This window comes from Podarcis raffonei, chromosome 4 (assembly GCF_027172205.1).
Source record: "Podarcis raffonei isolate rPodRaf1 chromosome 4, rPodRaf1.pri, whole genome shotgun sequence".
In the NCBI taxonomy this organism is placed as follows: Eukaryota; Metazoa; Chordata; class Lepidosauria; order Squamata; family Lacertidae; genus Podarcis; species Podarcis raffonei.
Genome location: NC_070605.1, coordinates 72,802,840 through 72,819,043, shown reverse-complemented (window position 1 = coordinate 72,819,043; position 16,204 = coordinate 72,802,840). Strand labels below are relative to the sequence as shown.

At 43.2% G+C, this 16,204-nt stretch overlaps 1 protein-coding gene across 1 annotated transcript; it reads left to right on the top strand.

Moving 5' to 3' along the window:
• The first annotated feature begins 699 nt into the window (after positions 1-699).
• On the top strand, positions 700-7,087 carry LOC128412401 (granulocyte-macrophage colony-stimulating factor receptor subunit alpha-like). The gene is made up of 7 exons (XM_053385277.1): positions 700-787; positions 2,554-2,686; positions 2,783-2,964; positions 3,454-3,581; positions 4,290-4,316; positions 5,710-5,836; positions 7,038-7,087. The coding sequence occupies exons 1-7, from the start codon at positions 700-702 to the stop codon at positions 7,085-7,087; spliced, it is 735 nt and encodes a 244-aa protein (XP_053241252.1).
• Positions 7,088-16,204: the final 9,117 nt, after the last annotated feature.

Below are 16,204 nucleotides of genomic sequence, written 5' to 3'. Positions count from 1 at the left end.
GGGGAAAAGGTTACTGCCGTGTTCTATGAGTATTTCTTTCCAAAGCTTCATTGCTCACATGAGCAGTCCCCATCAATGTATTTATTTATATTCAAATATTTATAAATGACATTTTCATATAAAATATAGCAAGCACAGCAGAATACTAGGGGGAAAAACACATGATAAGAAAACTGCCTGGTAAATAATCTGTCATCTGTCTATCTGTCTATCTGTCTGCCTATCTGTCTATCTACCTATCTTATTAGCCAGCTCTAACAAGAAAGAACATTTTTTAAAAAGCTGAACTTCTGTATTGCATGTCCCATTGAGGAAACATTGTAGAACATTAAAAAGAAACCTTCTTTATAAAAGCTACTGAACACAAAACACAGTAGCCATCAGAGTTGTTTTGTCCACAGAAAGTCTACACAAAGTCTTTCACTTATACAACAGAACTTGTCCCCTTCACACCTTTCCTAACACACCCTACAAATCTGTTTTGGGGGCTTTGCTAACCCTCCAACCCAGATTTGGGGAGGGCACAGGAAAGGGGGGGCAGTTGTGTTACACAAATGAAAGTCCTTGCAGCATGATAACAGAATGGCTTTGCAGAATACCACTCAAAGGAAAAATGTACCAAAGGAATGAAATAAAAGAAATCCCCCTCTTTCACTTTAGGACTCATTCCTCCCCACTTATAAAGAAAAGAAAAATAGCATGGTGGCCACTCTAGGATTTGCTGACACAGTTCGGCTCATTGTTCTGTTGTACTCTATTTTCTACAGAACTTTTGCACAGGAGGAGGGTAAGTATATATTTTCAAGTTGATTAGCAGGTTATATTGCAGATATTAATATTGCAGAGATCGAAGTGGCTGGGTGCATAAGAACTAACTACTTTTGGAAATAAACATTGTCCAATCCCGTAAAAATATTATTCAAAGCTTACTTGCAGAAATTTTTCGAAAGCAGAACAAAATACATCAAATGATACATCCAAAACATTCGTGCAATGTCTTGTGCTGTCCAGCACAGGCTCAGCAACTTAGAAATGAAAGATAGTTCCAAAAATCCAAACTGGGTCTCTGTTCCACATTCCAGCCCCCAGTGACCTTAGCTTATGGATGAGTTGGTGAGCCATCTACATCCTTTTGTTCTTTGTGGCATTCAGAGAAAGGCTAAAAGCCACCATTCTTTCAAGATGGCGAATTTGCAACTCAGTAACTTCATCACATGCTCAAAGGTTACATTCAGAAGAACAGGATACATTAGAGAAACAGAAAACACTCAACGGCTAATCATTGACCCATTTAGGAGCTTAGAGTACCTTAGAAAACTGTGGGGGGAAATCCATGTTAGAGATATACATTTATCCATTCTCCATGTTAAACCATCATTAATACACAGGCATTTCCTCATTTCTGTGTAAATAAAACCAATTACTGTATACTTAATAGATGATGCCAGCATACAGATATATGAGTCATTCATTCCTATACCAGCATGTTTGAGTCTATCTGAGTCATTCTAGGCAATCATATCATACCTACAGAAGTACAGAACTGCTGCCAGGGTATGCACAACTCTGGTGACAAGGGGTGTGATATGGGGTTAGCATTCTGACCTCATATTGATTGAATTTAGAACACCCTAGGGAGAACATTGGTAATGGAACTTGTAGAGAAACACCACTTGACCTTAAAAAGGAGACACTTTCATAGAATCATAGAAATGTAGAGTTGGAAGGGACACCGAGGGTCGTCTATTACAGCCCCTTGCAATGCAGGAATAAGAGCTGAAGAATCCCTGGCAGATGGTCATTCCATCTCTGGTTAAAAGTCTCCAGTGAAAAAGAGTCCACCACCTTCCAAGGTAGTCCATTCTATTGTCCAACAGCTCTTGCCATCAGAAAGTTCTTCTTCATGTTTAGTGTAAGCTCATTCAAACTTATAGGATGAGCACATTAACTTAAGGTTACCAGATTTTTTTCAATGAATCTGGGGACACTTTTCAACTTCAATGGATTTTGTATGGGGACTGATTTGCAAATCCTGGGACTGCATTCGGGAAACGGGGATGTCTGGTAACCTTACATTAACTCTTCTCAGAAGAACCCATGCAGGCAGCAGCGGAGCAAGCCGATCAGGCGCCTGGGGTGGCGCGTGTGCCCTGTGCCCAGGGACGGGGCCAGCCGGGGCAGGACGCTCCGCAGGGCCTCCAAGGAGTCTGCCTGCCTCCCCCCACTCTGCTGCCCTACAGTTGAGGGGGAGGCGGTGGACAGACCGTTTGGGGCAGAGCGGAGCCTGCGGGTGTCCCAGGAGAGACGCGTGGCTTGGGCGCGCTGTAGGCCCTGCAGTGAATGCCACCCAGCATTTTGTCACCCACCTCAGTGGGGACACCTGGGCGGATCGCATCTACCCGCACCCCCCTTCCTTCACCCCTGCATGCAGCTACTCAGACTCAGAACCAGACTCATAAACATGGATGACACATATATGAGATGATGATAAAAGTACTCTGAGCACTTCAATGCATGTTACTAAACATGATCTTTCCTAATTTTTCTCCCCAGGACCAGAAGGGACATCAGCTGAAAATTTATCCTGTGTCATTTACACTGTTCATGTTACCTCAATGGATTGCACTTGGGAAGCGGGCAGGAATGCTCCTAATGACGTCCAGTATTTTCTAAACTTGATATATTTGTAATTCATTTTCATTTGTTAAATGGGGGTGGGGAAGGGAATGGTTAGAGTATGCTACTCCTGGTTGGGTTTTTAACAAAATATTTTTGCATGCAGCGAAAACGATGGAGAAAGCATTGAATGTCCCCAATACAAAAATAATGAACTTGGAAGACACGTTGGGTGCCATTTTCCTAATATGAAAGTTCCTGAGAATCATATTACCCTCCAGGTGACTGGCTCAAGCAAAGAATCACCAATTCAGACTTTGGATCACCAAGCCTGGCCTTTCGATTATGGTGAGAGAGGGTGGAGTATATTGGTTTACTTTTTTTCTGCCAGCAGTACTAGAAATCTTGATATAGCTATAAATCTGGGATGGGAACATGTGGCCTCAATATTAGATTCTGACTCCCATCGCCACTGATCACAGGTTAGGTTGGCTGGGGCTGCTGGGAATCCAGCCACATCTGGATAGTCAGATGTCGTGCAACCCTGCAATAGGCTTTTAATTTAAAATGCTTGTAAAATTATCATTAAACAACCTCAAAAACATATCTGACTGCTTCTACATCACAGCTTTTCAGTGGCAGATACACCCACCCACACCCTGTACCCTTGCATGACCTCACACCATAACATTCCTGGCTATAAACCTGGCCACACTCACCCATAGCATATGTGAATATGAAATACTTAAGAGAGGGATGAAAGACTCACCACTCTAATGCCCTTGTAATCTCACACCTCTCCTACTGTCAAGTAAAAGATGGGTTATTTCATTCCAGAAAAACTTGCCCCACCGCAATATATCACTGTGAATTGTCGTGAACTGCTGTTGTATTGTAAAGTAGAATGGAAACCCCCTCCAACTGCTACTACAAATGCAGATTACTGTTTTAAGTACCAGATAAAGGTAAGAGGCCATTGTGGTTCTCTTTGTTGAATTGTTTTTGGTCATCTTTGCTTGTCCCATGTGCATATCTCGTGTAGAAACCCAAAGGGGGGGGGACGGACCATTTCATATTTTGAAATATGTCCAGCTTTCAAATGTATATAGAATTCAGTTTTAGAACCATCCATATCTGCTGGAATCAATGACAATTCTTGAAATATACAGAATGAGATTCAGATTTGTTCAACTTCCATGTTAGAAAGGCTATGACAAAATGTGGGTGGATAGAAGCAACTTGCAATGATTCACAGGATGAGGAAAGTTGTATAGAGAGCCGAAGAGGGGAAAGGTGTTGCAGAGGACCCAGTACTGCTACTCTGGGATTGGTGAGGCACATGAGGAATCAACAAGATTCAACAAGATGGATGGGCTGAGAAAAGGGTCTATCTGGCCCAGGACCTGCAGTGTAGAATTACCATCAGCAAAATGCCCCAAGCCAATCCTGTTTGTCATGTCAAACAGTGGAGCAAAGAAAAGATTGGGAGGAAAGTTAAACCATCTACCAACAAGTAAGTCACAGACACATGTAATCAATTACTGTTGACAACTTTTGCCTTCCTTGCTGATTAAAGTACCCAGCTGAATTTGTGAAATCAAGCATAATTTGAAAATAGCACAAAGAAAATTTGACACCAGTACCAACTAAAAATGTTACCTTTTTCCCTTAAGGATGAACTGAGAAATGGAATTATAACAGTAAGTATTGTTATTTTATATAAACACTTACACATGGGGGAATGAATTTAGGAATGAGAAAGCCACATGTAGGCTGCCAAGGGTTACATATTGGAAGAAAAATGGGGTATAAATGGGCAGTATAGTAAAATTTGATCACAACATTCTGAAATAGGGCCAGTCTAGAAGTTCTATCTAGGTGTCTCCCTGTTGGTTTTGTTTTGTTTAATCTACTTTGCTTTTTGATGTCTTCTAATCTGGGTTAAAGGGACACGGGTGGCGCTGTGGGTTAAACCACAGAGCCTAGGACTTGCCAATCAGAAGGTCGGCGGTTCAAATCCCCATGACAGGGTGAGCTCCCGTTGCTCAGTCCCTGCTCCTGCCACCTAGCAGTTCAAAAGCACGTCAAAGTGCAAGTAGATAAATAGGTACCACTCCGGTGGGAAGGTAAACGGCATTTCCATGTGCTGCTCTGGTTCGCCAGAAGCGGCTTAGTCATGCTGGCCACATGACCCAGAAGCTGTACGCCGGCTCCCTCGGCCAATAAACGAGATGAGCACCGCAACCCCAGAGTCGGTCAGGACTGGACCTAATGGTCAGGGCTCCCTTTACCTTTACCTAATCTGGGTTAATGATAGGTGGCTGGTGAAAGAGGCAGAGAAGGGAAAATCTTCCAGGGTGGGAGACTGGGAACATATAGAGGGAATCTCCCAGGTAAGAGCTAGGAGGGTCCACCCCCTTCTGTGTGTGACAAAGGTTAAGATATGCTTTTGAGAGAGGCCCATTTCTATTTCTATTATTTCTATTTCTTTTTCTATTTCTATTATTACTATTTCTATTATTTCTATTATTTCTATTATTTCTATTATTTCTATTATTTCTATTATTTCTATTTCATTTCCCTTTTTTCTTTTTATTCAGATTAGTTTGCTTTTTAATGTATGGTATAATGAAACATTTCAATAAAAATTTCATGGCAAACCCCCTCCCCGCAAGAAGGCTTTGGAGAATCACAGAAGTAAGGATGTGGACCATAGTTTGAATTGGCTATGCATACTCAAGTAAATCTAGGAAGGACCACAGTTCTCCTCTCCCTTGCCCCTAAGACAATCATATTGTGACTTTTCGACTTCTAATCTCTTAATAGTAGTTGTAAAACTGAAGAATTATTAATATCCTGCCCCTGAGCATATTTACTTAAAAGGCAGCTATAGTGATTTTCCAAGAGGAAAGTATTTTCCTAGTGAGTGAATTAAGGAAGCAGCTTGTTGAATGCTTTTGCACAAGAGAAATAGCCGTCTTTACATTACACAGTGGAATTGGGTGGACACCACTAATACTATTTTAAAAAATCAAATTGTTGAATGTCACTTCACCTACAAAGGAATAAATCAGATCAATATCCTGCTTTTAGGAAAAAACGGGGAAAACCTACCACTTGTTTCCAAAGGATAAAGAATACATCTTGAAGCTTCGTGCAGCTGGACAGTATTGCACTGTTGGAGAAGAATGGAGTGACTGGAGTGAACTAATTAAGTTTGGTAACGTTACAGATTTTTTCTCTCCAAGTACTGCTTCCTTTGGCCTGATCTCTATTATTCTGCCTAAGTGGCTAACTCAGGTTTGAGAAGTGCCTCTATCAGTCTGGGAAACAAGGCAATCAAAAATGGTTTTTTGCACTTTAAACAACATCCTTGGTATTCAGAAATCTATACGGTTTGTGGTTGTTTTTTTAAAAAAATCATTGTTTAATAAACAATAAACAGAGAGAGGCTTAGAAATGCAGCCTATTGGAGTAATGGCGTTGCTCCGAGTAATCTCCACCCCCCCTTCTCTCCTTAATCATCAGCAGCAGCACCCACCCTACGGTGGCTGCTTAGGGCCATTTGCCTCCAAGCCCTTTGCTCTCCTACTTTCAATGTTCACCAGCTTCTGGGGAAGGAGTGTCTGGAATGCTTTCTAGTAATAATGTGTCAGCCAGCTGTTCTGGCTCTGCCTCCTCCTCCTCCTCCTCCTCCTCCTCCTCCTCCTCCTCCTCTTCCTCTTCCATTATTTCCCAACTTTGCCCCTCATCTGCTTTTGAGCCGTTACCTTCCGCAAACCACTGCTGTAAATCTATACTGTCTTCCTCTTCTCTGGAAGGTTCAGGAGGAGGGAGAGGCGGTCTCCACCATTCCTCCTCTTTCCAGTTCCTGACAACTTGATGCCAGTTGAGTCTACTTACTTATTATATATTTATTTCATGGAAAATGTACACTGCTTGCTTGTAAATAAAACCTTAAAGCAGTTCACACACACACACACAAATATTTATTAAATTTCGATACCACCCTTCAGTCAAGGGTCACCGGGTGATATAAAAATATAAAATATATAAACATAAAAATATGTAACATAGTAACAAAGACAGTTTAAAAGGCTATAGATTGTTTAACTAGTCAAAGGAATTTAGTTTGGTCACACAAAATCCACTCCCAGTTAGTCAAAGCTTTTTTTATCTGAGCAGTGTAATTTTGAACCAGAGGGTGAGTCATTTTGTTGATCCTACTGTTTGGAGTCAGAAAAATTCAAATGGACAGTCCCCTTTAACTCCAATGGGATTATTCTAGGGTACAAAGTTTAGAGCTTTCACTTTCCAATAGGTGACGGCTGCAACCCTTACTTTACTTATATGAGAGCATTCCCCCTTGCTATTTTGTAACAGAACTTGATGTTTTGTAACAATTGTCATTGGATTTTCAGGATGCAGAAAGAAACCAGGAAAGAATACATACACCTGTGAAGAAGGTTAATGCTAAAACAATGCTAAAAGATGGATCACATCAACAAAATATTTACCATAGTCATTCAAAGTCAAGAGTTTAAAACTTCTATGGAATCCTGAGACCTGAAGATATAGCGTGGCATACAAATTTATTAATAATAAATCACTGAGATTTCTTGCTGCAAGTGCTGTTCATTAACTTATGTCAGAGTTCCAGCGTGAAATGTATCAGGTTTAACAGTATGCCATAGAGCTTGCAAGTAAATTTGTGATTCTTTCAGAAATATATTTCATATATTTTTGTACCATAATGGAAGATCTGTATCTTATAAAGTTTTCAGTTTCTGTACAATGGATAACCAAGCAGCTACCAATAAAGAGATCAAGAGTTATGCAAACAAAATGTATCTGATGTTTCCCTCAATGATTTGGAAAAGGGACAGGTTGAACTATTCCTTATATGACACTATTTTCCTTTAACCCAGTCGACCCAAATCAAATAGTTGGTGTGGCTGTGGCTGTCCATAGTACCTACCAGGGGCCATATTTGACATAATGCAAGTTAATTCGACCAGGGTGTAACAGGTGTATTATTTATTTGGAAAATTGCACACCTTAAAATTTCCTTTAGCTATCCTTTGCCAGAACTTTCCTCAAAGTGGGCTTGAAAAGAGCAGGGTGACAATGTAACCGTGTTAGAGGTAAACAGACTGGCAAAATGCAAGACTACCATTTTTCCATTTCAAGAAAATGCAGAAAGTAAATGAGTTATGCCTTTTTGAAAGACATGGCCAGCCCACCCGTGAACCAAGGTGAGGTGACCTGCCTCAGGCAGCAGGATCCACAGGAAACCTTTCCTTTCAAAATTGTTCTTGTGGGTCTTTGTACTGTCATAAAGAATGTGTGTTCACTTCCTCTTTCCTGTAGGGTAGGGACGCCAATTTGTTGTTTGCCTCAGGTGTCAAAATGTCTTGGGCCAGCCCTGTTGAAAGGCAATGTCCACAAAGGGCCCTGGCCTAACATTTTCTCCTCCAAGGCTACCCAGTGTTTTCGTACCTTCATCAACCTAAGAGAGGTTTAATGAAAAAGCTTCATAATATAGCATATTGTTTAGGAGTACCCCATCTACTTCCATTGGGTTTTCGTACAGAACTTCCCATGCCATGTGTGGATCAAGCATTGTAGATCAAGCACTGGATTCCCCTGCCTGTTTCAAGCCCATTTGAATCAAATGAAGTGGATTAGCTTCCGCACACCTACAAATTATCTAAGCTTTCGAAACAGGTATTTTAAAAGGAAATTCACTTCAATTGCCAGACTCAGCTTTGTAACAGTCAGCTGTCATCTGCAGATATTTTCATCCATAAAACCACACCGCCAGAGCCAGCGAAATTATGCAACATTGGCTTGTTAAGAGGCTTTCCTCATCAGATAATGATAATCATGCTTGCAGAGAGATCTACAGTATTCTTTAGACTGTGGTGCAGTATAAAAATTTTAATCACTTGGGAGTGATCTCTGAGTGTTGTGAGCTTCCAGGGATTCCAGGCACTTACCCAGGGTTCATGTTTCTCTTTATATATATATATAATTTTATTTATATAATTAATTTTACAACATACAAATATTCAAAAAAAGAAAAACTTAAAAATCAAACAATGTATCATATACTGTATATATATATGACTTCCCTCCTCCTCTTTCTGTAGTTCCTTTTTCATCATATTTTACTGCATTTCCAAATTAAACCAATTTAATTTTTATCCCCTATGTTCCATTTACATTTTATTCTACTACTGCACGTTTTTATATTAAGCCTGCTAAACTCTTAATGTGCTTACAATTATTCTGAATATACTCTATAAATGATTTCCATTCTTAAAAAACTTGATCATTTAGATTTCTTATTCCTCTGATGAAAACCAGCAGTGCAGTGAAAGGGAAGTGCTGCAGCGGCTGCATTTGAGTGGCTAAACCCCACCCCCAAGCCTCCGCCTGATTGGCTGGCTGTGAGGGGGCATGGCACAGCAGCCAGGGCAGCTGAGCAGGGGCCAGAACGCCCCCTGCCAATGCGGGAAATGGCTCCCGTTCACAACTCCTCCCCTCTGGAAGGAGGAGAGGGTTTGCCTTTATATCTAACAAATAACAAGGCACAGGTTTTGAAAGGGGCAAAATTGAAGCTGTGCTGCTCTGATGATCGGCTTCTGTGGCTCTCTGGCCTTTTTGATCACCCACTCTCTCAACTACACAGGTCAAGATGCTGTTCCGTCTCTCTACTTTTTTCTTTTAGAATGGCCATTGTAAATAGTCATCATGACACCGTCTGTACTTTTCTCACCTTATTGTTTCACAATTCTACCCAGCCAGGTCTACATGTACCTACACATCAGGATAATGCTTCATGCATCCGAAGACATGGACTTTTGTATCCCATCTTCCCCATTACAAATGGCCCAGGATTTCCACCTCCCTTTACTTTCTCCATCTTCATACTCTCTCAGACACATACATTTTCTTTCTCTTCCTCCCTTGGCCTGTCTAGACGTAAGGTGGTCAGGGTTTTCTTTTCCCGAACCAGAGAAGCTAGACCCACAGGCACAAGTTATCCAGAAAGCTTTACCTTCCTCTTTCCCTCCCACACCAGCAAAATAATGTTTTTGTGGTAGTTTGGCACCACTCCTCTCCTTAAATAAGCAATTCATAACGCACCAGCTTAATGAAGCCTATCTGGAAATGTGGGGGGTGGGGATAGAGGGAGTGGTTCACATTAGCATGAGACTGGCCAAATATATCCTTCTCAGTAAGCAAGCACAAAAGATTGTTGATAAGTAAAAAATAAGTTTTGGCTATCTAGACCAATGAAATTTATCTGATGGCAATGTTCAAGGGATTCCACAAGGCAAAAATCTGTATCTGTTACTCCTTTAAGAGAAATTGCAGCAGTGCATTTGAATGTCCTGCAGATGTAAAATAAATGCCCCCCCCATGTTTCTATTTTCCTTCATTTTCCAATGGCATTCAGTTCAGCTTTTTCCTTTTTCCAGATATAAATCATTAAGATTTCAGGAGGCTTTGGCCGAAATGGAGGCAGTACAGATTACCTCCCCTCACACACAACTGAAACTTTTTAACTATATGGCACACATGACCATCACAGAATAATTAGATTTGTTTCATGAACAATCCTTCCAGTGTCTCTCTGTGTGTGTGCATATCTATCTATCTAATCACTCTGGGACTTTTGCCACCCTGAATACTGCACATCTGAAAGTACTTTGGCTCATGAAACATCTTGCAAACTTCCTAAGGAGATGTTCCATTTAAACATTCTCAGAACCCAGTGTTAAAGCAGCGACCAGTGTATGCTGCTATTCCCAAACAGAACCAGCACCAGCACTTTGGACAGGAGCCAAGGTCCCAGTGCTGTAGCACGGCACACTCCATGGCCCCCTTATTGTGTTTTCTGACCAGGCACTCCTAGGAGCTGGATGCAACTGCGCTTTTAATTGCCTACCATGGCCCCAGCTCTAAGAACTCTAAGGCATTATGTATGTTCCTGAGCACAATTCAAAGTGTTGGTTCTGACCTTTAAAGCTCTAAACAGCCTTGGCAGTATATATCTGAAGGAGCATCTCCACCTCCACCGTTCAGCCCAGACACTGAGGTCCACCTCTGAGGGCCTTCTTGCGGTTTCCTCACTGTGAGAAGTGAAGTTACAGGGAACCAGGCAGAGGGCCTTCTTGGCAGTGGCGCCCACCCTGTGGAACGCTCTCCCACCAGATGTCAAGGAGATAAAGAACTACACAACTTTTACAAGACATCTGAAGGAAGTTTGATGTTATGTTTGATGTTATGCTTTTATTTGTGTTGGAAGCTGCCCAGAGTAGCTGGGGCAACCCAACCAGATGGGTGGGGTATAAATAAAATGATGATAGACTCAAAGAATTGATAGGTACAGTGCCTGAGCGATGCCACTGCAGCTAAATATGCCAAGGCCACCTGAGGCAGGTGATACCAGAAGACATTTTCACCAGCCCTTCCCCTCAAACCTGGAGCCAGCCCTGTTCTCAAGTGGAGCTCAGCTGGGTGACGGTTATGGAGGAAAGTCAGTGCAGACACCACCTGACTTCCACAGCATTGCCATACAAACTGGGCTGCCAGCACCTGCCTCTCTTGCTCACAACATGTGGTGATGCTGATTGGGGTGTCATTTATGTCATTACATCGTTTATTCACTAGATGGCACAGGCCTTAGTTGTTTCCTGAGTTTGTTCTCTTTCTTTCCTGGATATAATATAATAATTATTGTCTTCTTCTTTGGCGATCACTTGTAGCCAAGTAAGAGTTTCTTCCATGAAAAAGGTTTTAACAGTGAGTCCATAAGTGACTGTGGAGGCTGGTTCTGGATCCACACGTCCTTCCACAGTGGGGACATAGGTTTCTGGGCTTGAGTTGATCACGGTAAGGGTTTGCCAAGCACGCCTTCCTCTTAGCACATTTCTCCCTTTGTCATGGGCGTCTTCAAAGCCCATGACACCTTTGGTAAAGCCTGTTCTCCAATTGGAACACTCGCAGGCCAGCATTCCCCAGTTGTTAGTGTTTAAACTACTTTTTTCAGATTTGCCTTGAGAGAGTTTTAAACCTCTTTTGTTGACCACCAGCACTACGCTTTCCATTTTTAAGTTCAGAATAGAGTAGTTGCTTTGGAAGATGATAATCAGGCATCCGCGCAACATGACCAGTCCAACGAAGTTGATGTTGAATTATTGTCCTGCCTTAATGACTGGAATTCCCTCTGAGCCTTCCATCAATAAGAGTTTTGTTGTCAATGCTCCAAGTTGCAGAAGAATGACAAAAGTGAAGGGGGTAGGTAGATTTCCTTCTTCACAGTTCCCAAAAGGTAAAGGTAAAGGTAACCCTGCCCGTACGGGCCAGTCTTGACAGACTCTAGGGTTGTGCGCCCATCTCACTTAAGAGGCCGGGGGCCAGCGCTGTCCGGAGACACTTCCGGGTCACGTGGCCAGCGTGACAAGCTGCATCTGGCGAGCCAGAGCCGCACACGGAAACGCCGTTTACCTTCCCGCTAGTAAGCGGTCCCTATTTATCTACTTGCACCCGGGGGTGCTTTCGAACTGCTAGGTTGGCAGGCGCTGGGACCGAACAACAGGAGCGCACCCCGCCGCGGGGATTCGAACCGCCGACCTTTCGATCGGCAAGCCCTAGGCGCTGAGGCTTTTACCCACAGCGCCACCCGCGTCCCTTTCACAGTTCCCAAACCACTCCCCAAATTATCGGAAAGTTCAAACTTTCAGCCCACCTTTAGTTTATATACCCAGGGATTTGCCTAAGGCTAACTTCTACGAATGTAGTTTTGCAGCAAGCATGTGATTTAAACTGGAGATTTCGAGATTATAATTCCTGCACTACATTTACTCAAGCATCCATGTGTATTTTTTATTATTATTAGTAAGTAGTTTCCATAATGAGAATGGAGTTGATTGGTGTCAGTAAGAAATGTAGTTTGTTGCAATGGGATTATTGTAGTGAAATTTAAAATGCCATGTTTCTAGGAGGGGGCAGCAGTGGGAGAGAAAAAATAAGCTGCAAACTAGTTAAGTGTTTTTATAGGTGTTTCTGTATCAACAATGCGGGTGTGTTTTTATTTATTGTTTTAGTTTTGTTTAGTTGGGATTTTAAAAGTGGGGGGTTGTATTCTCATATTCTAGTACTTGCATGGGATTTGGGCATGAAAACCTATTGGAGAGAACAGCTGCACCATCTTGTGGTGAATGTTGAAAGTCTCACCAGTTAATACGAAACTGTATTGCAGCTTCATAGATACATGGCTGTTTTAGCATTATCAAACTCCTGGAACTGCTTTTAGGGTTTGATTCTACACATAGCAGAACACACAACATGAAGGGTTTTTTTTGTAATACTTTAAAAAGCATTATGGAGGTTAGTAAGAGGAGTTTAATAAGGGGTTGGGTTAATAAGCCTCTTAAGGCACACAGAAAAGAGTCTGAAACAACTGGGAAGACGATAAGTGATAAAATTGCACATCCATAACTATATCAGCACCTATTGCATTCATTCTGACTTAATGTATTTATAATGAAGTGGGCACGTGTATATGAATAGCTCCAAAGATAGTGTTTTATCGGTTTGGGGCCACATTTACCTTCTGTTCTATTGCTAATTTGCTTTCTGTGTACAAGGCGAGAATATTGAGATTAAGCCAAGTAGAAAGCAGATTAACAGCTGGATGGAAATACAGCCTTGAAATGCAAAGCTATAGATACAAATTACATGGAAATTCAGCTTCTTAGAAAGATAAAAACAGGAAATCAAACAGTGGCCATTCAATTAGTTTTGTACTCAGAACTAGGTTTTCTGTAATTAGACCAGGATATGAAGAAAGACACTGTTCTGTGAAAGGAGGAAAGAAGCCTCTTTCTCATGACGAGTTCGTCTCAGAACAAAAATGAAGCAAGCTTCCATGCAAAGTTACACCTTCCTCTTGCTTGGCATGCAAATTCATCTTCTCTCTTGCCCCACTTTCTCATTCTTGTCGGATGTGTCATCCCCTATGTCCACAGCCTGTGCAGTGGTTTATTTTAGATTCAATTCTCAACCCTAGCAAAGATTCAAGGACAGTTGGACTGTAGGACAGTCCATGATTGGAGAAGAAGGACTCTCTGTCTGAAGGACTCTCAAATGACCTCTATTTGAAAGAGCCCTCTTTTTGAAGCACTGTCTGGTTCAAGTCCACTTTAAAGACCAATAGGCAAAGCAGGCATGCAGACCACCTGGCTATCCGCACCCCAAGGTGACTTGTGTTGTTTGGATAAAAGTAAAAGTAGAGGGACCCCTGACCATTAGGTCCAGTTGTGACCGACTCTGGGGTTGCGCGCTCATCTCGCTCTATAGGCCGAGGGAGCCGGCGTTTGTCTGCAGACAGCATCCGGGTCATGTGACCAGCATGACTTAGCCGCTTCTGGGGAACCGGAGCAGCGCACGGAAACGCCGTTTACCTTCCTGCCGGAGCGGTCCCTATTTATCTACTTGCACTTTGATGTGCTTTCGAACTGCTAGGTTGGCAGGAGCAGGAACCGAGCAACGGGAGCTCACTCCGTCCCAGGAATTTGAACTGCCAACCTTCTGATTGGTTTAACCCACAGCGCCATCCGCGTCCCATCGTTTGAATAAAAGTACTAGCTAAATTTGCACCTGTACATATAAATTAGCAAAAGTAAATCTGATGGCAATGCATAAGTGCAAGGGGCAGCCCATCCCATTTCACTGCCTGAGGCAAAGCAGGAAAGTGTCCCTAGCCGAAGCCTTGCTTACCCTGCTTGCACAGAAGTGGCTTCCAGGGAGATCTCTCCTACTGCTCTGCATTCCCCAGTGGTGGTAGGGGCAGGCGGGGTCCCTGTGTGGGCACTGCCCCATGGGATTCCACTGTCCAAGATGGCTGCTTCAGCCTGCCTCGTGGGCAGGACAGCCCTGCATAAGTGGCGACCCTTCCCCATTCCTAGTCTTCTGCTGGACCAGTGGGCCAGGAACACTCTGGAAAGAATGGCTTCTGTGGTTTGCTTGTATAAAACTGGAAACAATAAAACTATCCAACATCTTTTTTTAAAAAAACCACCAGGCCTTTATTATTTCTGAGGCTCCTTGTGTATGGCAGCACTCCATTGCCCACCCAGTGTCCTATCACTACCCTGAAAAAAATCTGATTGCATTAACAAAACCTCCCCTCCACTATCATATCCTCATGCCACACCTACTGCTAACAGGGGCAGGCACTTATCCTATCTGGAAACAGGTCCTCTGGCTACAGCAAGGGCTGTAGCTTTGTGGCAGAGCATCTGTTCTGTATGCAAAACATCTGGGCTGAGGTGGGAGAGAAACTTGCCTTCAGCCCCAGAATGCCACTGTCAGTCAGTGTAGATAATTCTGATGAAATGAATCAATGGTCTGACTCAGTAGAAGGCAGCTTTCTGAGCTCCTATGCTTCTTCCTAACAATGGTTATAATATAAGCTCCCTCGCATAGAAATAAGTATTTTCCACTTAACATGCTCCAAATTAGGTTATTGTCCTGTCTTTGACCGAGTGAATCACTGAACTCCAAGTCAGGGCTCTCAAAACGGCTGTGTCACATCAGAGCTTCTCTATGTTCCTATCAGACCAGAGGAGCTTTGCTCATAACCCAGCCAACCACTTCTCACCAGTTCCTTTTCTCTTCTCAGTAAGAAAGCTCCGCCCCTTGCCCTGCTCCCTTCCACGACTCTGTCTGAGGCTTATAAATAAGCCTTTAGGACAGGCATAGGCAAACTCGGCCCTCCAGATGTTTTGGGACTACAACTCCCATCATCCCTAGCTAACAAGAACAGTGGTCAGGGATGATGGCAGGCAGTGGCGGCGGGACCAGCGGCGAGAAAGGGCTCCTTTCAGGCCACTTGTCCCTCTGCTGCCGCCTCTGCCGCTTGCAAGAGCAGAGATAGGAGCCACAGTTGGGAGAGGCACAGCGCAGCGCCTCTCCCAACCACAGCTCCTGTGCCTGCCCTTGCGAGAGGTGGGAGGCAACAGTGGGACCAGCAGCAAGAAAGGGCTCCTTTCGGGCTGCTTGTCCCTCCGCCGCCACCCGCCTCACTCAAGTATAAGCTGGGGGGGGGCTTTTTCAGCATAAAAAATGTGCTGAAAAAGTCAGCTCATACCCGAGTACAGTCATACCTCAGGTTGATGTAGCTTTGGGATGAATATTTTCGGATTGCGCTCCGCAAGTAATGGAAGTAATGGAGCGCGTTACTTCTGGGTTTCACCGCTCGCACATGCACAGACGCTCAAAATGACATCACACGCATGTGCAGAAGTGGCAAAACGTGACCCGCGCACATGCAGTCGCGCACTCGTGGGTTATGTTTACTTCAGGATGCGAATGGGGCTCTGGAACAGATCCCGTTCGTATCCAGAGGTACCACTGTCTATACAGTAGATGGAAATATTTTTCAGCTCTAGCCACATGTTCCCCACTGTTTGAGTCACAACTGTTTCCTATAATTTCTGCTGCTTCCCACAAAGAGGAAGAGGTCAGTTGGGGTCTATCCATCAATTGTGTAACACTGTGTGGTCCCACACCA